Here is a 24058-nt window from a genome sequence, read left to right as displayed (position 1 = left end):
AAGGATCAAGTTCGACAGTATACCGGGGTGCATCCAATACTGTCGAATATGATCGTTTTGGTAGTCCAGCTGTTACGGTGTGGGGAGGCAGAATGTTGCATAGGGGTACTGACTTCCAAATCTTTGAACACAGTACACTCAGGTCAATAATTTTGTGTACTCCTTCCCCATGTGCGTCTCTTCAGGGACGCCTTCAGCCCTGTTTTCATTTGTAAGTATGACACTGCGCGACGACACCGGGCGGCGAGGTCTTGGAACGAGAGGATATTCGTGAGTGGGTTGGGGTGCCCGTTCTGCCGACTTAATCGCATCGAGCAAGTGTGGGATGCGTTGGGGAGACGGGGCACGTTCACATTATAACATTTCAGCTCCTCAACACCAAATTAAAACGTTCCACTTCAATTTGTTTGCACTTATAGCGATCCCAGCTTCCTCAACCAAATTAAAACGTTGCATTAGGAGGTGTCTGCTTCGTGCAAAAGGTCTTGAATTCATATTGACGACAGCAAGTAATTCTTCATTACAGACGTTTATTTACAAACAGAACTGACAGACTTCACAGACTCAACAACTGACTCTCAGAGCTAACCGCACTGCATATCCGAACTGGCAACTGACAACTCCTAGGTGTATTAATATCTTTCCAAACAATGAGAGTCTTTGACAATGTTTTGTTTACAATACTATAGCAATTCACGACTTAAAACTAAATTAGACATTACAGAATTTTAGTACAGATTAAAGTAAGTAAAAGGATCAGTACATATAAATTCTTACAAGCATAATTTCCAAATACATTTTATAACATTTTTCTACCAGCTTCTGGATAACCTTCACCAGATTTGTACCGATGTTTCCAGAAATATCTTGACATTTGATTCTGGATATTTCTTGAGTGATTTAAAATAACTATTTATATGTAAAATGATTTAAATCGTGTTTCAAAACGTAAATAAATCTTTTTAGCAATATTTCTTGATACAAATCGTCTTTCGAAATTAGGTTATGAAACAGTTTTCACAAGTTTTCGTATTTTTGCGATCATAATATAGAATTTCTCCATAGAAAGTTCCAGAAGTGTGCATTAAACGTTCATTTACAGACTTTCTCTTTAGCTGGTGAGTTTTTAAAAGTATCTTGTCCATATTATACGAAATAATTTAGCTCAAAACTGATAATTTATACAATTAATCAGAGCTACAGCAAACAGTGAGTCTTTCTTTTACAAAATGAAATATAATTACAAAATTGAATGAAAATAGTTTACTAACACTAATATATATTTACATTAATTCTATTTTTGTTCTTTCTGTGCAAAATGTTCTAATATTGACACAGTACAATATTTAAACATCACCAAAGTTTCCCTTTACATTTTGCATATCTGTATCGACATCCCCTAAAAGTCTACAGTATCGAATACTTCAATATGTCCCAATATGTCCTGTAATGTTACAACATGCAACAAAGGCAGTCCAGCAGAAGTTAACTGTGCTGTGGAGGAACGGAATGCCCTACGACAAGAACTCTTTACCAATCTTTAATCTGCCAGGAAGTTTCAGCATGGGAACACTTTGCCATCCGTGGTAATCAACTACCCTTTTAAGACTCGTGTCACGCCTTTTGTAATGTCCAGGGGACCGTCATGAATCGCGTTGGCTGAACTATTTGTCACGAACTTCAATGTTTTTCCTGATGTATGCAACAGAATGATACATGAATTTACTTGGAGATTTAAGGGTACCCTAGACAACATTCCATTGCAACTACTGACGGCATTGGGAGAGCCAGTCCTGACAAAACTCTACCATCTGGTGAGCAAGATGTATGAGACAGGCGAAATACCCTCAGACTTCAAGAAGAATATAATAATTCCAATCCCAAAGAAAGCAGGTGTTGACAGAGGTGAAAATTACCGAACAGTCAGTTTAATAAGCCACAGTTGCAAAATACTAACGCGAATTCTTTACAGACGAATGGAAAAACTAGTAGAAGCCGACCTCGGGGAAGATCAGTTTGGATTTCGTAGAAATACTGGAACACGTGACAGCAAATGACTTGAAAGAGCAGTTGAATGGAATGGATAGCGTCTTGAAAGGAGGATATAAGATGAACATCAACAAAAGCAACACGAGGATAATGGAATGTAGTCGAATTAAGTCGGGTGATGCTGAGGGAATTAGATTAGGAAATGAGACACTTAAAGTAGTAAAGGAGTTTTGCTAATAAATGATGATGGTCGAAGTAAAGAGAATATAAAATGTAGACTGGCAATGGCAAGGAAAGCGTTTATGACGAAGAGAAATGTTAACATCGAGTATAGATTTAAGTGTCAGAAAGTCATTTCTGAAAGTATTTGTATGGATTGTAGCCATGTATGGAAGTGAAACATGGACGCTAAATAGTTTAGACAAGAAGAGAATAGAAGCTTTCGAAATGTGGTGCTACAGAAGAATGTTGAAGATTAGATGGGTAGATCACATAACTAATGAGGAAGTATTGAATAGGATTGGGGAGAAGAGAAGTTTGTGGCACAACATGTCCTACCAACCGATCCCTTCTTCTGGTCATGTTCTGAGGCATCAAGCAATCACCAATTTAGTATTGGAGGGCAGCGTTTAGGGTAAAAATCATAGAGGGAGACCAAGAAATGAATACACTAAGCAGATTCAGAAGGATGTAGGTTGCAGTAGCTACTGGGAGATGAAGAAGCTTGCACAGGATAGAGTAGCATGGAGAACTGCATCAAACCAGTCTCAGGACTGAAGACCACAACAACAACAACAACATACTTAAAAAATATTAATTTGCAATGAGTCCGACTATTACTTTTAATTATTAGTCTTACTTCCATTTTTTACCATTTAAAATTTGTGTCCGTCCTTTGTGCATTTGATTCCCAGAAATGAATCCCAGAGCTACAAAATGGGTGTCCATAGGAATAGTACGTCACCACAAGACACTGGCCGTCTACTACAATATTGGACCCAGTCCTTAAAAAAATTCTCTTGCTTTCTTGTTAAGCCAATGAGGTTGCCACTGAACACAAGCTGCAAAGACGAGAAGAAGCTGAAATTCATATTATCGCAAATACGCTGTAGCGTTTATCGCTTCATAATTACACGTAAGTTTTGACCTTGTTTACATTGATTTTACTATCGGTGGTGTCTCTTGATATTTTAGTAACGTTTCAGAACTAGTGCTATAAAAATTATCTCGTAAATTACGTAGGAAATTATAAATTTGTTCGTACCACGCATATCATGATAAGAGATGGTTGACTTTCTCGTTGCTAGGGGCGCTTCTGTCTCACCAATGGCAAAAGCCGGAATGCTGCATTTGAAACAGACAGACTCCTCTCCTGCCCCATTCTTGTCCAACCCGACTGTTCGGTCGGTCGCGAAACGTCGTTACAGCCGACGAGATGTTAAGTAGTAGACTTCCTTCCTGCAAACGTAAGACAATGTCATACAATCTTCCTCGTGACGGGACGGAAACAGACGCCAGTGGAATTATCATTCGTCCATGGTATCACATCCCGTCTCTCTTAGCGGAATTCCCCTCTGAGGTCAGGAAGTCGTTGCGATATTTTTGCGACTCACACACTTGAGCACGGTGTTATATTCAGTAGTGTAAGGCTTCTTTGTATTCGACGAAATTTTGTTGTACGTTTAGCCTCGAAGATTTTTTTATTGGCCTACGGACTTCCCGTAGTAGTTAACAGCATTTTACCGGTAAGCTTAACAAAATGCAGTTATCACGTAAATGTTAAAATATTTTCTACTTTTGTCGGTCATTGGGTGTCATGCTACAAATGTAGAGGTTCAGCGTTCGATCCTCAGCCCATTGTACGATTTTTTCCTGTCATGTTTCGCTTTTTTACCTATGGCAACCATTCATATCTGCGGAAAATGTGAAGTTGCACAGTGTGTCGAAGCCTACGTTAAACTTTAGGTCCCTCCTGTAAATGGCTCGTATGTCAGTTTACATGGTCGGAGAAAGTGCAAATGGTATTCTCTTGCCTAAGACCAGGCCTACTGAACCACTGTAGTGTTCAAACGAAACGCGAGGTTCTGGCAGCCTTAAGAAACTCCTGGATGGTAAAGAGAAGCAAAAAAAATTATTTTAGATGCAGTGTGTCTGTCTGGCCTCTGGATCACTCCACATCAAGTAGACCACTTTTAGGAACCACCCTCACCTGATCACCTCCAGTTTGAATAAAATTTTGTACAGATTGTTCTTTGAAGGAACAAAGCTATGCAAAATTTGAGCCCAAGATAGAAAAAATTCAAGGTTTTTGGAAACTTTCACTGGATTGGTGCAAAATGTCTAACTATCTCTACATGAGTTCTCACCAAATTGAAGACTGTAAAACTGAAACTAGTGGTAATCCAAAGCAGATATTTTGATCGCATCAGGACATTATTAACGCCAGTCATTCTGGTGACATTCAAGAAGAATAAGCTCTGTGCCGGCAATAGGTTTCATCTTTCTCTTCTGTTTACATCCATGATCATCTGTAATACTATAAATACATCCGAACCCATACGAGACACTCCTGCATCCAAGGAGTTAGCATGCGACCTCACTGTTTCAGAACGTCCCACGCATCGATGAAATGTCTCAACATTATTTTTAAACTAATGACAGTGTCCGTTCGGATGAAGTGTCATTTCAGTTCTGAAACTGAGTAACCGAACTAAAGACTGATGATTCTTGTTCAACATCGATTCACTTCTGATGTGTCGTTCATTGGACTTTTGTGTGTAGGAAGGACGAATTACGAAGTCAAATGCGCGAAATTAAACAGCAAAGACGATCTGGAAGCATTCATTACTATCATAAAATCTGCTTGCGTGACAGAGGTCGCAAAATCGAAGCCGCTCAATGGCACCCAATTCGGAGTGCTGCCGTTTCGAATTGTGTAAGGAGGGGTATTTTCGTCTCCAGTTGACTGAAAGCGTAAGATGAAATTTCATCGTACAGTCTTTGCTCACGGGTCGTAGGTTAAAATGAAAACCCCCACCACGGAGTTGTACGGATTGAGAGCATTATAAATCGTTGTCGGTGATGCGTTCAACGTTGAGTTTCACGCCTATGTCAGTGATTTTCGAGAGAGCAGTCTGTTAAGTTCGCGTGAGTTATTGTCCACACCCTCTGTCCGTCTCCAGCTGCATTACGCGCCGTTTAACTTGCACGCGCTCACGCCAGGATTATCAAGTGAAAGCAATTCATCGTATCTCCCACTAGGAGGCGTATAAAACGCGCTGTAGTCATGTCACCAACAGTGCTACGATAAAGACTTTTGTTTTAGGTGTGGTACATGATTAGAGGACTGTCGAATCTGCGATCATCGTTTTCGAAAAAAGGGTCACTGTTGTTTTGGGTTACTTTCGCTAAGCTACAGGATAGTGACGTCTCCTAACTTCGTTGCGACAAAATTACAGGCGGTGTCATGTCTGACAGAAGTACTAAAACCTCTGAAGTAACTGAAACTACTCTTGAAAGAAATAAGTATCTTACATTGGCTGTATTCATTTCCATTTTATTTTTATTTTGTGTACTAGGACGTTTCGGCTGTGTAGTGAATCTCAGGCAAAATGTTTGGCGCGGTAAAAACATATGCTTTGGGCTACAGTAACAAGACACCTTGTAATAAATTGAATGATTTGCACTAAATTCACCACCTGTCTTGTTACTGTAACACAAACAGGTAGTTAGTGTATTAACCCTTTTGCTTGAAAATGACTACAGAGCCGAAACGTCCTAAAACACAAAATAAAAATAAAAATCAAATGTAAATGAATAACAGCGAATACAGGAAACGTTTTTCTTTCAGGAGGTTTCTCACGGCTGTGGATCCGATAGTAACTAAATTATTTGAATGCAAGTGAGCCCCTGGCCTTTCGATATGGGGTGGCCGTACTGTCAATTTCTTTGTTGGTTAGTTTTACATTAATGTCCATTTCGGGCTATGGACTGTTTTATTGCTAGACGTTTTCCGTGGTATGAGCTCAACATTTTTACTCATGCGGTACATCTTCATGAACGATTTATTTCTTAAGAAAAAATCACAAAGAAGGAAACTTAAATTTTGTACCTGTCCAAAACAGTAGTTTTTGCTGGTATGTCTCTTTGGGAAGATCGACTGAAAGTAGTGTTCAACGTACGAGGACCAGGACCGTGGCAAGGCCCCTCAGACCGTGTGGCTACGCCACATGCATCCGACATTTACATAGTACATGTTTGGAAATTAGTTGCAAAGCGCGTTGCTGGCCCTACTGGTGATGTGAGGCCGTAACTAAATGTACTGGACCTCACCGTTGCAAGAATAATAGTACGTACTAATCGATGGGACAATGGGGAAGGGTACACAGAAAACGGGTATAGAATCTAGTAGCTGTAGTGGTATGAAACAATTCGCGTCCACGACGTGAAAAAGGCTTATTTAAAAGCTGACCAGTGAAAACGATTGTATTTCCATTTCTGCGCTCGTAGTATGTAAGTGTAAATGTTTTGTAAAACACCCACGTAATCGCTGTGTGAGGATTAAGGCCCAAATACCGCACCACGCAGACTACATTTAGCAAATAAAAACAGATACGCTTCGATCCAGAATCGAACCCTTTAACTCCTGCATGCTAACCCAAAACGCTATCCACTGCACTAACTACGCAACATTATCCATATGTGTTGACAGCAGTTACGGTACATATGACTACAGCATTGCCAGATTGCTAATCTTTAACGTCCATTTGCTGCCGGAAATATGAAGAGCACGAAATTTTGTGAGAGACATTTTTGTATTGCTAGTCTCTGAGGAATCGCACTGCCAAGTCCGAATGCAGGAATTTTTCTTCACCCTGTATATAAATGTTCTTTCCACAGATGGTAGTAAGTTCAATGGTCCTCATGGATGTGAAGTAAGTAAAAAAAAATCCGAAACATGTAATTGTCACAAATATGTACATGTATCTACAGGTAAACTGAGGCTTATAAAATAATTATTAGGCTATTGCAGCGACTCATAAGCAAACAGAAAGCAGTTTACAACACTTATTTACATTGGTCACTTTACTGCACGGAAAATGTGCAGACGTCAGATTTTATATTAACAATATATACAGCAATCTGTTCTGCTAAGAAATTCGTCTGTGGAATATGGAATAAGAGGAGTTGACCACCAGTAAATTCTGTAGACTTCTCTTCCGAGGACCAAATGAAGTGACTATAAATATTTGTGAAGATTGAAAGTGAGCTTGTATGAAGATAATGAACTGAGTGGTTGATAAAAAAATATATAATAATTATGACAACTTTCATTAAAGACGAAATATATTGGCAAGTAGTAGCTACTATCCCCAGTTCCCTGAGCAGGCCTCTGATGATCGTTTTTTAGTCCACACCACAAATAATTGGTATTGCACGCGCTTGGACTCTGAAAACTTGAGCTTGGCTTGATGTGTTACTCCAACAATCAATCCCGTATGGAATTACGAAAGTAAGCGATGTATGGTAGCCTTTTTATTTTTATATCCCCTATAGACGACAACATACGCATTCCAAATAGTGATTAGTTAAGGCGTTTCAGCAGTTCTGGGTACGCTCCTTTATTATCGAATTGTAATCCCAAGAATTCAGCAGTATCAACCTGTCTTTATCTCCTTATCCAGCCTCGCTGTTGATAGAAACCTGCAGTCCGGACGTTTCACAACGTTAGAGCTGTTGCCGCTCGCCAAGTTTTTGCCGACAAGTCGTTACTCGGAGCGGCCATCTGCAGAACAGCTGTTTAGCTACGTTGCAGTGATATGCTACGATGATAGCGTAAACAAGCTGCGAGCGAGCGCGATTGGCTGGGACACGTCGTGGTACTTCCCGGCGACCCGTGCGCCAGCGGAACCGCCTGTGCGATGCTGCAGTATCATTTAGCTATGCGCCGCAGCTGTCGTGTACGCTGGACCCAGGAAGTGCCGGACTGAGGTTTGTTGCCAAACAGTATGTTCTAGTGGTTTCGAATAAACTCCACAGCAGTCTCCACTCTGGGTAAACTCGTTAGGCTGTGACAGGTGATGAATGGAAGCAAGCATTGCGTCGATAAAAACTAGTGTAGGGATGATGATTACAGCGCACAGATGCTAGGCAAATCAAACGACAGACTGTTTCTTGACTTTCTCCAACAACTGCTGTCCCCATGTACGGGTAACTGTTGATTTTGGTGTTGAAAGCATTAGATAATTCGCCCACTTTGCACACTTCTCGTTTGTCATATGGAATAGCTTTCAGAAGCAGTTGCTTACTTAACAAAATAACCATTGCACAGAATTGTGCAGTAACGTTGTCATCCGTTGTCCATCCTCGAACTTCATGTAGGCAACTGGAAAAAAAACCTGCTAACCGTCGCCACTTTCGTATGAAATTAGTTGCGAAGAGTCAGGTACATTAAGGAAGTAACAGCATCATTCATAAACGTAGCAGTAGTAACAAAAGTAATCTGAACCATCCACCTTCCTCTTGCACAGAAAGGAGCAGAGTATACAGACATAAAAATGTTTGACATCGTCGTTGCGAATTAAAGGCTCTTGTGGAGCATGAAAGTTTAAAAACAAACTGAAAGCATTTCTATTTGACGACTCTTCCAGTACAGATGAATTTTTGAGTAGATACTACATACTCACATGGTTCGGTTACAGTATATAAAGTTTGTTGTAGGTTGAGATTGAAACGAAACATTTAGTCATGTAAACGGCCAGCAGGTAGTCATGCTTTCATAGAGAAATGTCTTATTTGTAAACCTATTGCCTCGTTCCACAACATTCCCTATTGTCAAGTATGATCCACGGATCACGCGAAAAATTAAACAAGGACTTTCTGATGATGCAAAGAATACGGATGACATTCAGATTATGTAAGTGATGATAGTTAACAATGAATGTGCTGATACTGTTGACGTTTGCTGTGCAGTTGTTCGGAAGGAGGAAGAAAAAAAATGGTGTGATTAAAAACAGCAGGAGCGTGACATGTGGAAATTGCACGTCGTGTTATGCTAGGTTAAAAGGGGAACCTACATTCATTTAGTTAGGTATCTTCAGCACACGTAAGGCGTGTGTGTATTAGTACTATGATGATGAATGAACTATTCGCATACACTGGGTAAGCGATACAGGGAGCTCAGATGGCACCAAAGTAAAGAGAGTGACTTGATTTATGCCGTGTTTCTGGTGTCACTTATCAACTGTAGTACATTTTTATCTTTGTCAATGCTATGTTTTTGTTGACTGAATTTTTACGCTGCTACTGCTTTATGCACTGTAAGCTGTAGCTCTTTGTCTAGAAATTGTATATATGTCCTTGCTGACTGACTGGCTCATCACGCCCAGCCCAGACCTCTGAGAAAAGAAAGTTGAAGTTTGGAGAGGTTGTGGCTCTTGTATCGTAGACATCGTTTAAAGAAGGGATTTTTCGGAATTCCAACCCTAAGAGGGTGAAGTAGGGGATAAAAAGTTTTTTGAAAGTATGTTGCTATTAAGGGAATTTTGAAGCTAGAACTACAAAAGCTGGTTTCTCAGTCAGAAAATAAAAAATGCCTTTCAGTATTTTTGTAAATTCAGCCACTAAGGGATAAGATAGTGGGTGAAAGGTTTCTGAAAATAATTACTAAAGAACTACTGGAGTATTTTTAAAGTAAAAATTGGTATTCGACTTCTCGGTCAGAAATAAAAGAAATCGTGTTTCACTGTTTCTTGAAATTCAGCCCCTAAGAGAATGCAATAGGGGATGAAAAATTTTCAGACAATATTTTGTTACATTAAAAAAATGTAAAGCTAAATTTATGGAAACTAGTACAAAGAAATATTTGTTAGCGGATGAAAGTTGCTATGGAAATATCTGCACGAGAACGCAAAAGGTATGGTTAACAAAAAAGTTTGGACTCCAGCTACCACAATCGCGTTTTGGTCAGAAATACATTCTGAAAAGACCTTCCTCATATTGCCTTATTTAGCGTGAAAAGCCTAGAAGGTGTTGCAATTTGGTTAACAACATCAATAATCGATTAAATAATCTCTGCAGGCGATACAGTCTATGCGAGCGAATCAGTGGGCTCTAAGCTGGTGTACCGCAACTGAAGATAAGTGAAAATCCAAACAGGTCTTTGCGTAAATGAAACTACATAAGAAAGGCTGGCTGCTGTTGTTAATCAAGTAATCCAATCCATAGCAACATAGCTCAGCTATAGACAAACTAATGATAGAGTTGTTAACAGCTTAACATGTCTTTCTTACACTATCCAATATTTTTGACACAACTGTGGAAAGTATCTGGAAAGCACAAGAGACAAGAGAAATACTTAACGTTGCAAATTAAACTTGTTTCTGAACGTGATTTACTTTACCATGCCTTTTCAATCTGCGTCGTAACTTCCAGGGGAGTTTCGGTGCTTTCATATGAATAATTATTTCGTTTATTCGCTTTTTGAGTAAAGGAACAGTGTTTGCAGTACTTGTGGTGACTTAGCGAGGCATGGAGTATTGTTACTAATGCAGTGTGGTGGACGTCGAAACGTACTAAGTGGCTCATTTTTATTCAGTAACAATGAGTTTCAAGGTAGATTAGTATCCGCAAGAAGATAAGTACTTACCAGTTTTTAACTTTCTCCAACTTCCTTCTTCGGGTAGGTTTTCAGCATTGGCAGTCAACAGCAAATATATGTTGCGAATGAACGTAGAGGAAACAGATCCGATTCGTAATTGCCAATAATGTGCCGAGATTTAGACTGGTGATGGAGCAAGCTCAACCTTCACATTGATTAATAGGATAATGATGCGATAACATTAAAAGCTGATCAGAATGTATTATGTCAACAGGTAGTAAAGAAATAAATACGCTTACACTCTTCTTCGAAACTTAAATATGTGTACTCCGTACTTAGAAGTGATGTGCGAAAGGAGCTGTGTGCCCAAAAGTTTGAGAACCGCTGCTAAGCAATTAATCGACCAACTTTACACAATCTTGGGGCGAAGCACGCAGATATCTGATGTTAATGTAGGAAAGCGTCCACTGCTCATTGTAACAAATTACGGAAACATTGTTGGATCCTTAGTGTATTGTCGTTGATGGACGTCATAGTGAGACAGATTACCACTGAAACATGTTTTGCAATAGAAAGTTAACGAATTTCTCTGTGTATCTCTAAGTGCAGCACATTTTTATCTACAAATTTGTAAGTCTAGACCAAAGATTCTTGTTGCAACCAGTTTCGCTGTTTGCGTAGTGTATGGAGTTGGCATCCATTAAGGCATTAATGGGTTTGATTCGTGATGGACGTATTGGCTCAGAAATGATCATTGTGGCCCGTAATGGGCGGATGGGACACGCCACCAAGCAAGACGCCGTATTACTACTACTTTCTTCGGTTCTTGGAACCACACGCTGTTAATTCCTCTTGTTCAGTGCCTGTTGTCGGTTGTTACTTTCTCAGCCTTTTTCTGGTATACGTATTGATCTGCTCCCTACTGGTCGACAGTTCATTACCATTTTAGGCAGTCTGTTTCCATTCATTCTTGCGACATGATCTCATTTATTCCTCTACCCATTGATGCTCAATTACGCTTTTAATTCCTATTTCTTGTCCAATCCTTGTACTCATTATACCAGATAATCTGAAGTCAGCTGCTGCTCTTCAAAACGTGATTTATACAGCTTGCATTTTTCGTTCATTTGGAGCTGTTATTGCTCAATCTTCACTGCCACGAAGTAGATGGTATTATCACTGTCTTGTAGAACTGTGTTAGCGTTTCTTTCTTCACCTTTTTGTTTTGTTCTGTACATAGTGCCGATAAAGTGGTAATGTTACCGGTGACATTACTACTAAAGCTGAAGTACTAACACGGGTTTGCGAAAGTCCTTCACCAAAAAAGACGAAGTAAATATTCCGGAATTGGAATGAAGAGCAGTTGCCAACATGGTATATACTGGGTGTTGCAAAAAGGTACGGCCAAACTTTCAGGAAACATTCCTCACACACAAATAAAGAAAAGATGTTATGTGGACATGTGTCGGGAAACGCTCAATTTCCATGTTAGAGCTCATTTTAGTTTCGTCAGTTTGTACTGTACTTCCTCGATTCACCGCCAGTTGGCCCAATTGAAGGACGGAAATGTTGACTTCGGTGCTCGTGTTGACATGCGACTCATTGCTCTACAGTACTAGCATCAAGCTCATCAGTACGTAGCATCAACAGGTCAGTGTTCATCACGAACGTGGTTTTGCAGTCAGTGCAATGCTTACAAATGCGGAGTTGGCAGATGCCCATTTGATGTATGGATTAGCACGGGCCAATAGCCGTGGCGCGGTACGTTCTTATCGAGACAGATTTCCAGAACGAAGGTGTCCCGACAGGAAGACGTTCGAAGCAACTGATCGGCGTCTTAGGGAGCACGGAACATTGCAGCCTATGACTCGCGACTGAGGAAGACCTAGAACGAGGAGGACACCTGGAATGGACGAGGCAATTCTTCGTGCAGTTGACGATAACCCTAATGTCAGCGTCAGACAAGTTGCTGCTGTACAAGGTAACGTTGATCACGTCACTGCATGGAGAGTGCTACGGGAGAACCAGTTGCTTCCGTACCATGTACAGCGTGTACAGGCACTATCAGCAGCTGATTGGCCTCTACGGGTACACTTCTGCGAATGGTTCATCCAACAATGCGTTCAATCCTCATTTCAGTGCAAATGTTCTCTTTACGGATGAGGCTTCAATCCAATGTGATCAAATTGTAAATTTTCACAATCAACATGTGTGGGCTGACGAGAATCCGCACGCAATTGTGCAATCACGTCATCAACACAGATTTTTGTGAACGTTTGGGCAGGCATTGTTGGTGATGAGTTGATTGGGCCCCATGTTCTTCCAGCTACGCTCAGTGGACCACGTTATCGTGATTTGATACGGGATACTCTACCTGTGCTGCTAGAATATGTGCCTTTACAAGTACGACACAACATGTGGTTCATGCACGATGGAGCTCCTGCACATTTCAGTCGAAGTGATCGTACGCTTCTCAACAACAGATTCGGTGACCGACGGATTGGTAGAGGCGGAACAATTCCATGGCCTACACACTCCTGACCTCAACCCTCTTGACTTTCATTTATGGGGGCATTTGAAAGCTCTTGTCTACGAAACCCCGGTACCAAATGTAGAGACTCTTCGTGCTCGTATTGTGATACAATACGCCATTGTCCAGGGCTGCATCAGCGCATCAGGGACTCCATGCGACGGAGGGTGGATGCATGTATCCTCGCTAACGGAGGATATTTTGAACATTTCCTTTAACAAAGTGTTTGAAGTCACGCTGGTACGTTATGTTGCTGTGTGTTTCCATTCCATGATCAATGTGATTTGAAGAGAAGTGATCAAATGAGCTCTAACAAGGAAAGTAAGCGTTTCCGGACACATGTCTACATGACATATTTTCTTTCTTTGTGTGTGAGTAATGTTTCCTGAATGTTTGGCCGTACCTTTATGCAACACCCTGTAGACCCTTGATTTTGCGAAGCAACTTGTATCTCTCAATAAATGCATGTCTTCCAGTCCACATTGTTCACCATTTACGTTCCTTGTGGAACATTCTGTTACAGTAGGTCGATACTTCAGTCATAAACATTGTGCATTCACATTTGACGACGTGTCAGAACCAGATTTTGAAGCGCGCACTGCTGCGAGAGGTACAGGAAGAGTGTCATTGGGTTTCTGGATGGTTCAGACAGTTATATGATGCCATGGCAACTCAAGTGACATGGCCAGGTTTCTCGGTTGAGGATCCATGCCGCGAACAGCCCAATAGAGGTGGTCCCCCAGCTTCTCGATAAGGCTTTAATTTGGGGAGTGTGGTGTACGTTAAATTCATCGCGGTGCTCTTCGAACCAAACACGTACACGGCGAGCTGTTTGACGCTCTGCATTGTCCTGCTGGTAGATATCGTGCCGAGGAATAAAAAGCAGCATATAGCTGTGGACATGGTCTACATCTACATTTATTCTCCGCAAGCCACCTAACGGTGCGTGGCGGAGGGCACTTTACGTGCCACTGTCATTACCTCCCTTTCCTGTTCCACTCGCTTATGGTTCGCAGAAAGAACTACTGTCGGAAAGCCTCCGTGCGCACTCGAATCTCTCTAATTTTAGATTCGGAAGCAATATATTCGATACCTCATCCAGAAACGTACCCTGTCGAAACCTGGACAGCAAGCTACACCGCGATGCAGAGCGCCTCTCTCGCAGAGTCTGCCAACTGAGTTTGCTAAACAGCTCAGTAACGCTATCAAGCTTACCAAATAACCCTATGACGAAACGCGCTGCTCTTCTTTGGATCTTCTCTGTCAACCCGACCTGGTACGGATTCCACACTGATGAGCAATACTCAACAAATGCAGGTCGAACGAGTGTTTTGTAAGCCACTTCCTTTGTTGATGGGCTACATTTAGTAAGGACTCGCCCAATGAATCTCAATCTGGCACCCGCTTTACCAACAATTAATTTTATATGATCATTCCACTTCAAATCGTTCCGCACGCATACTCCCAGATATTTTACAGAAGTAACTGCTACCAGTGTTCGTTCCGCTATGATATAATCATACAATAAAGGATCCTTCTTTCTATGTATTCGCAATACATTACATTTGTCTATGTTAAGGGTTAGTTGCCACTCCCTGCACCAAGTGCCTATCCGCTGCAGATCTTCCTACATTTCGTTGCAATTTTCTAATGCTGCAACTTCTCTGTAGACTACTGCATCATCTGCGAAAAGCCGCATGGAACGTCTGACACTATATACTATGTCATTTATATATATTGTGAAAAGCAATAGTCTCATAACACTCGCTTGTGGCACTCCAGAGGTTACTTTGTCTGTAGACGTCTCTCCATTGAGAACAACATGCTATGTTCTGTTTGCTAAAAACTAGTCAATCCAGCTGGTCTGATATTCCGTAGGCTCTTACTTTATCAGGCGACAGTGCGGAACTGATCGAACGCCTTCCGGAAGTCAAGGAAAATGGCATCTACCTGGGAGCCTGTATCTAATATTTTCTGGGTCTCATGAACAAATAAAGCGAGTTTGGTCTCACACGATCGCTGTTTCCGGAATCCATGTTGATTTCTACAGAGTAGATTCTGGGTTTCCAGAAATGACATGATACGCGAGCAAGAAACATGTTCTAAAATTCTACAGCAGATCGACGTCACATATATAGGCCTATAGTTCTGCACATTTGCTCGACGACCCTTCTTGAAGACTGGAACTACCTGTGCTCTTTTCCTGTCATTTGGAACCTTTCGTTCATCTAGAGACTTACGGTACACGGCTTTTAGAAGGGGGGCAAGTTCTTTTGCGTACTCTGTGTAGAATGGTCCCCATGGATAGATGCATACTTGTGTTGATCTATTGTGTCTTCCAAAATGACGAGATCACCCAGCGTATGCCATAAAACCATTCACCAGACCATACGCTCCCTCTTCCTACGATTGTTGCAGGGTTTTTGCTTTCAGACGTTTCACGCCGTAGACCCTGACGACCGTCTGTCCGATGGAGCATGAAACTTGAATTATCTGGAAATGTCACCAGTCGCTACTCCATAGACGTCCATTGGGATATTGGCGTGCAACTTCCAGCCTTCATTGCCGATGAACGGCAGTGCGCATGGGTGCATTAACCAGGCGCCTGCTGTGGAGATCCTTAAGCAGCAACGTCCGCTGAACGATCGTTGAAGAGACATTGCTGGTAGCCCCTTTGTTGTTTTGGGTGGTCAGTTGCGCAACAGTTGCACATCCTTTCGGCTGTACACGTCTCCGCAGCCGTCATTTGCTCCTGTCACTTATGGTCCGTGGTACGACACTGTTGCCTCGACGACGGTTTCGGATAGCGTCCTTTTGCCAGTGATTATGCACTGTAGGACGTCAGATAAATCCCTCAGTTTCAGCAGTCCCCTCTCCGAAACGCGTAATACAGGGTGTTACAAAAAGGTACGGCCAAACTTCCAGGAAACATTCCTCACACACAAAGAAAGAAAATGTTATGTGGACATGTGTCCGGAAACGCTTACTTTCCATGTTAGAGCTCATTTTATTACTTCTCTTCAAATTACATTAATCATGGAATGGAAACACACAGCAACAGAACGTACCAGCGTGACTTCAAACACTTTGTTACAGGAAATGTTCAAAATGTCCTCCGTTAGCGAGGATACATGCCTCCACCCGCCGTCGCATGGAATCCCTGATGCGCTGATGCAGCCCTGGAGAATGGCGTATTGTATCACAGCCGTCCACAATACGAGCACGAAGAGTCTTTACATTTGGTACCGGGGTTGCGTAGACAAGAGCTTTCAAATGCCCCAATAAATGAAAGTCAAGAGGGTTGAGGTCAGGAGAGTGTGTAGGCCATGGAATTGGTCCGCCTCTACCAATCCATCGGTCACCGAATCTGTTGTTGAGAAGCGTACGAACACTTCGACTGAAATGTGCAGGAGCTCCATCGTGCATGAACCACATGTTGTGTCGTACTTGTGAAGGCACATGTTCTAGCAGCACAGGTAGAGTATCCCGTATAAAATCATGATAACGTGCTCCATTGAGCGTAAGTGGAAGAACATGGGGCCCAATCAAGACATCACCAGCAATGCCTGCCCAAACGTTCAAAGAAAATCTTTGTTGATGACGTGATTGCACAATTCAACATTACCTTCCTTCAATTGGGCCAACTGGCGGTGAATCGAGGAACTACAGTACACACTGACGAAACTAAAATGAGCTCTAACATGGAAATTAAGCGTTTCCGGACACATATCCACATAACATCTTTTCTTTATTTGTGTGTGAGGAATGTTTCCTGAAAGCTTGGCCATACCTTTTTGTAACACCCTGTATACTCTCCGCCCCTAGTGCAACACCTGCTGTCTGTGAGTGGGACATCGAACATAGGCAGTGGTCACATTAATGTGATTTGACCTTGTACAACCGCTCACTCTACGAAATATTCGTACCCTAGACTGAAAAACTGAACAGCTCACACGTATACACAAGAAAGGAAATAGTTGCAATCAGCTTAATTGCAGACACATGCCGCTGACGTCAATTTGCAGTAGGATTTTAGAACACATAGTCTGTTTGAATACCATGAATTACCTCAAAGAAAATAGTTTATTGACCCACAAGTTAGCACGTATTCAGAAAACGTTGTTGTTGTGAAACACAACTGGCTCATTATTCACACGAATTAAGAGTACTATCGACAGGGATCTTAAACTGATTCCATATTTCTAGATTGCAGAACGCTTTGTATAACGTTCCTCACAAGCGACTTTTAATCAAATTGCGTGCCTTTAGACTGTCGTTTACGTTCCTGACATATAGATCACAGTTCATAATGACTGACAGAAAGTCATAGAGTGAAACAGAAGACATCCCAGGCATGTTCGATGGGGTTCATGTCTGGTCAACATGCTGGCCACTTTAGTCGAGCGAAGTCGTTATCCTGACGGAAGTCATTCACAACATGTGCACAATGGGGGCGTGAATTGTCGTCCATGAAGACGAATTAATCGCCAATATGCTGCCGATATGGTTGCAGTATCGGTCGGAGGATGGAATTCATGTAATGTACAGCCGTTACGGCGCCTTTCATGACCACCAGCAGCCTACGTCGGCCCCCATATAATGCCACTCCAAAACAGTTGGGAACCTCCATCTTTCTGCTTTCATTGGACAGTGTGTCTAAGGCATTCAGGTTGACCGGGTTGTCTCGTAACGAGTTTCCGACGATTGTCTGGTTGAATGCATATGCGACACTCACCGGTAAATAGAACGTGATGCTAATCCTGTGTGGTCCATTCGGCATGTTGTTGGGCCCATGTGCACCGCCGTGCATGGTGTCGTGGTTGCAAAGATGGATCTCGACATGTACGTTGCAAGTGAAATTGCGCATCATGCACCCTATTCCTCACAGTTTGAGTCGTAACATCATTCAACATGGTGGCGTTACTGTCATGGTTACTCCGAGCCACAATGCGTAGGTAGCGGTCATTCACTATAGTAGTAGCCCTTGGGCAGCCTGAGCGAGGCTGGTCATCTACAGTTACTGTCTCTCTGTATCTCCATGTCCGAACAACATCGCTTTGGTTCACTCCTAGACGCCTGGACACTTCCCTTGGTGCGAGCACTTCCTGGAACAAAGTAACAATGCGGAATCGACCGAATCGCGGTATTGACCGTCCAGGCATGGTTTGAACTACAGACAACACGAGCCGTCTACCTCCTAATTGGTGGAATGACTGGAACTGATAGGCTGTTGGACCCCCTCCGTGTAATAGGCGCTGCTCAAGCATGGTTGTGTACATCTTTGGGTTTAGTGACATCTCTGGACAGTCGAAGGTACTGTGTGTGTAATACAACATCTATAGTCAACGTATGTCTTCAGAAGTTCTGGGAACTGGGGTGATGTAGAACTTTTTTTTTGCTGTACCAGTGTTCGACCGATGCACAGACTCGCAAATGCGTGATGTATTAATATTAGCACCGCCGCCATTGAAGATTTAAGACTTCTTACAGAAAACAGTGCACAGAACCGCGACAATTCCAGTTATATTTTATTTTGAAAACTCTGCATAACTAAAGCCTTTCCTAGCTGATATTTATCGGGAATTTCTTGTTCAGAGAATAGTTCCGTGTGCCTGGAAAAGAGCACAAATCTGTCCTGCATACAAAACGGGATGGGGAGCAGGTGCACTAAATTGCAGACAAATATCACTGACGTCCGTCAGTTTCAAGATCTTAGAGCTTATTGTAAGCTCAAACATTATTACGTTCGTGTAGGAAAACAATCGCCTCTCATTCGATCAGCAAGAATTCAGGGAAAATCAGTAAGTAACGGCCGGCCCTTGTGGCCGTGCGGTTCTAGGCGCTGCAGTCTGGAGCCGCGTGACCGCTACGGTCGCTGGTTCGAACCCTGCCTCGGGCATGGATGTGTGTTATGTCCTTAGGTTAGTTAGGTTTAAGTCGTTCTAAGTTCTAGGGGACTGATGACTTCAGAAGCCAAGTCCCATAGTGCTCAGAGCCATTTTCAGTAAGTAACAAACAGCTACAGTAGCTTCATTCATACACGATGCGTTGCAAACAACAGACGAACAAGTAGACTACTTCTCCCTAGAGTTTGGAAATGCGTTCAGCACTGTACTTCATCGTCACCTACGAAGAAAGATGCGGTCACGGAATGTCTTTGCGAAAATGTGTTGTCTCGAAGAATATTTGAGTAACAGAATCCAGTACGTTATATTGGACAGCGAATGTTGTACAGAAACGAAAGTAACATCGGGTAATCCACAAGCAAATGTAATAGCACCTATAATGTTCTCAATATAAACAATTTTTCAGATAGGGGCAGCACCAGTGTAGAAGTATTCTCTGGCGACACGGTTGTGTACAAGAATCGATCGTAAGCAACTGTGCAAAGACTTTGACACAATTTCCACTTGGTGTAATGAAAGGCCAGTTTCCCTTAACGGTAGATAAATGTAATGTAATGCTTGTAAAAAAAAGCCAAGGAAACTACCAAAGGCCATTATGAGCACGTCACTTTAATTGTTTATGGGTAATACCAAGAAGCGATGTGAAGTCTGATGAACACGTAAAATCAGTATTAGGGACGCCTGATGAAATGCAGATTTGTTGGGTGGGTTCTTGGAAAATTCAATGCGCCTGTTGAAGATTTCACTTGCGAGATGTTAATCCGACCAATTCTGGTATGTTGTTCCACAGTCTGAATCCTCATCAAGTACGAATAACAACAGACTCAGAAAGAACGCGGAGACGTAGTGCAAAATGGTCGGTCGAGTGATTACAGTCCATACAAAAATGTAATAGAAATGATGGGGGAACTTACTTAGGAACTCTCGCAGGAAAGACAACGTAGATGTTTTTGGGTAAATTGGGAGAAGCTGTATTCGAGGAAGTTTGAGTGACAATTATACTGCCAACAACGAACGTCTCGCGTATGGGTCCTGAGAATGAGAAGTTAAAGCACTTACATCGGAACGTAGATAGTCATTTTATCCGTCGCTTGGTTGCTATAATTTATCAAGTAGTCTGACTCCTGGTGACACGATGAACGATGTCCCTCCGTGCACTCCAGGACGTTTTGGTTCTCAGTTCCTCCAAGATCATTCCAGTATTTTCTTTCGTGTCCTTTACCCACTTCCTCTAAGTCCTAGACTAAAGGTCTTTTAGTGAGTCTTGTGCTCTTACGATAAGCCCAGAGTACTTCAATTTCATCTGGTATATTTTGGATTTCAAAGATAGTATTATTTTTCGATGATTGTTTAATACTTTTACTTGTTCGGTCCACGAAACGCTCAGGATCCTTCTCCGAACCCACATTTCAAAACAACCTTATTCTTGCCATCTTTTCATTATTCACGACACATATCCGTAAAAAAACTATCAAAGTTTTGTCATTTTTATTTTGGTCATTAGTGACAGATTTCTTTCCTGTAGCAAACTGTTAAGTTGTCGCCGCTTTTAGAAGTTGTATCCTTCCTGTTTCCTCAGTGCAGGAGCTGCCTTTTGCTATTGTAGATCCGAAGAATGTAGTACCTGACAAACTCGGCTTCGCCCACTTATTCATTTTACCAAATTTCCGTGAGAAACTGAAACAAAAAATGAACTATTTTTAGTGTAATACCGAAAAATTTCATTTTCATGTATTCGTGAAAACATCTTTAAAATTGTGAAACATTCTTAGAAATAAATACTCATAATCCACGAACGTAAAAGTACAGTGTTCTGAACAGTCTCCATACGCTGGACTTAGCTGATTCGCTTGTCTTCCAGCGTATTCTGTAAGCGTCTCTATGGCAACGCCTTTTCATAGCTCTGTAGACGGCTATTATTTTCGCCTACAGCCGTTTACTCTACGCAGTTAAAAGACGCCAAAAGCGCTACCAGGTGTCGGGTATTTCTTTAAGTTGACTCGGCTCTAGGAGTGTCTTATTTGAAAAGAATGAATGTATTAGAACTTCATGCATGACGCAGCGTTTTTTCACGCGTCTTATTACGTCGTATCTCTGCAACTATTTGTCATACAGCGATATAATTTTGTAGGCGCGGAAATTGGCGGTTTTTCACGCATGAGAGTGTTTGTGGCGTCGTATCTGTTGAACTGTGGTAGGCTGCTAGTTCTTATTCCAACAGCAATTGTAGCCTGACAGTAAGGGATGTGGGTACTAAGTTTGGCTGAAATCGGCCCATTGATCTAGGAGGGGACGTGGGGCGCACACACACACACACACACACACACACACACACACACACACACACACACACACACTGTATGGACTTACAATTCCCTCGGCCAGCTGGTGTGGCCGTGCGGTTCTAGGCACTTCAGTCTGGAACCACGTGCCCGCTACGGTCGCATGTTCGAATCCTACCTCGGGCATGGATGTGTGTGATGTCCTTCGGTTAGTTAGGTTTAAGTAGTTCTACGTTCTAGGGAACTGATGACCATAGATGTTAAGTCCCATAGTGCTCAGAGCCATTTGAACCATTTTTGAACAATTCCCTCAACTATTTATCCGACCATCACCACACTGTTTTGATTTCTGGTAACACAATTATTTTTGTTTCCTTGAAATATAGTCACTAGCCAACTTTCACTTTTCGTATCTTTTTTCCAGCGCGTTGTCGTCGTCTTCATGGCCCACTGTAAATGTGGTTATCGGCATATCTTGGGTAGTTGTTCTGATATCACTTCGTCAGTCACCCTCTCCCTCCCAATTTTAATTACAGTTGTTGCGATATCAGTTGGACCTACAGTTCTCATTACGTATTCATAATATAAATTTAGAAGAAACGGAGATGGTATACATGCCCGTCAGTCTCCTATTCCGAAAGTTCCTATGTATTCGTGCTGTATTTTCCCTATTGCTTCTCGCTTTTCATACAGATTTCTGATCAGCTTGTATGTTTCTTGTGGAACTACTCATTTTGCGATAGTGTATGATCTTCTCTGGCGGAGTGAGAACAGCACGGCAGAGTCTTCGTGACGAGCGAAACTGACGCAGACGGACCTTGGCTGGATCGAGATCAGCGCCGGACGACGTCAGCAGCGCAGCAGTCCAGTCATGATGTGGCTTCCGTCTGTTGCCACGACGAGCCAGCTGCAGCCGCGTGTAATAGCGACGGCACGTCGCAGTGCCAGACACGGACTGACGCACGCGTTCTGCCCGGGGATGTGCTAGCTTTACACTCATCGACGTCTAAACATCGGTGGTCGACAATAATCGATCCCAAAACATCGATGTTAACTTCTGAATACCAGGAGTAAAGCAAAACGAACGTAAAGTACATCTACTATCATATTTATTAATAAGTACAACAACAATTAGCATCACGTATCCCACAAATACTCTGAGGGGGGAAAAATAGGAGCGCCAAAAATAGAGTAATTTCGGGAATACATTTGATTAGGCAATATACGAGGGTCGGTCAAAAAGTAATGCCTCCCATTTTTTTTCTACTTAAAAAAATTAAGTTAAGTGAAAAAATTGAATTTGGCGCCATTCCTCAAACCTTCTTCTGCAATCCACTGCAGTAGTAACTTTCTGTGTCAACAGGTGGCAGCACAGCAGAAGTTTGTAAGATGGCCGACATCGATGTTCGTTTGAGACAGCGTTGTGTGATTGAATTCTTGAATGCAGAAGGTGAAACGCCCATACGCATTCATGAAAGACTGAAGAAGGTGTATGGTGTTGTGACAGTGGATGTCAGCACTGTTAGACGATGGGTTCGTCGTTGTAAGGAAGCTGAAGGGCAAACACCGTTGACTGACGAAAAGCGGAGCGGCAGGCCGGTGAGTGCAGTGACTCCACACAACATTCAGCAAGTTGATGACATCATTCGTGGTGACCGCCGGTGACTGCAGATGAAGTGTGTCGCATTATTTCTCTTAGTAAAGGCAGTGTGATCACGATTATTAAACATTGGGGGTACTCAAAATTTTGTGCACGGTGGGTTCCAAGAATGTTAACCGATCAGAATAAAGAGGCAAGGAAAACAATAGCCTCCCAACACTTGCAGCTCTTCCGTTTGGAGGGAGATGAGTTTCTGAAAAAAATTGTGACCGGGGACGAAACATGGGTGCATTTTTTTGAACCCGAATCAAAGAGGCAGTCAATGGAGTGGCGTCACACAAGCTCGCCGAGGAAGAAAAAATTCAAAACTGTGCGATCGGCAGGGAAAGTTATGGCAACAGTTTCTGGGATACAGAGGGTGTGATTCTGGTTGATTTTTTGGAGCAGGGATGCACAATAAATTCTGTTCAATACGTCACAACCCTCAAAAAACTTAAAGAACGTCTTCAGCGAATTCGCCCAACAAAATCAATGGCAGATGTTCTTCTTTTGCATGACAATGCAAGACCACACACCAGTCGTCACATCTCTGACGAGATTGTCAAAATTGGATGGGAAGTTTTGCCTCATCCCCCATACAGCTCTGACCTGGCACCATCAGACTTCCATCTGTTCGGGCCACTAAAAGAAGCTCATCGTGGGATTCATTTTGAAGATGAGGAGGCCGTCAAAACATCCGTGCGTCAATGGCTTAGGAAGCAGAGCTGTGATTTTTACCGTGCTGGGATACATGCCCTTGTTCAAAGATGGACCAAAACTGTAGAGATGGGCGGAGATTACATTGAAAAATGACAAAATGATCCTCAATGTTGTGGTTTTCAACCTATGTAATTGCATTTAAATTTCCTGACAATTAAACGTAGAAAAAAAATAGGAGGCATTACTTTTTGACTGACCCTCGTATTTAAGTTATTAACGTTGCAAGCTCTCAGTAAGTAAGCCATTATAGGCAGTGGAAGGCTGGTACATCGATAATCTGTGTAACCGCCAGAATGTTGAATGCAAACACGCAAACATGCGTGCGTTGTGTTGTACGTGTGCCGGATGTCTGTCGGTCGGACGTAGCTCAGTGCCTGTTGCACTCAGTCCGTC

At 42.3% G+C, this 24058-nt stretch overlaps 1 protein-coding gene across 3 annotated transcripts in view; it reads left to right on the top strand.

Moving 5' to 3' along the window:
* The window catches only part of LOC126355797 (TBC1 domain family member 14-like), a 313754-nt gene that overhangs the window by 197901 nt on the left and 91795 nt on the right, over positions 1-24058 (top strand). Inside the window, exon 1 of one of the 3 annotated variants that reach the window (XM_050006218.1) lies at positions 8154-8199. The exons of the other annotated variants lie outside the window; for them this stretch is intronic. Within the exon in view, the coding sequence (XP_049862175.1) occupies positions 8192-8199 (8 nt within the window). The 5' untranslated portion in view covers positions 8154-8191. Of the gene's footprint in view, positions 1-8153; positions 8200-24058 lie in introns of those variants that run through there. 3 annotated transcript variants of the gene reach the window in all.

Source organism: Schistocerca gregaria, chromosome 3 (genome assembly GCF_023897955.1).
Source record: "Schistocerca gregaria isolate iqSchGreg1 chromosome 3, iqSchGreg1.2, whole genome shotgun sequence".
Taxonomy (NCBI): Eukaryota; Metazoa; Arthropoda; class Insecta; order Orthoptera; family Acrididae; genus Schistocerca; species Schistocerca gregaria.
This window is presented reverse-complemented; position numbering and strand designations above follow the sequence as displayed.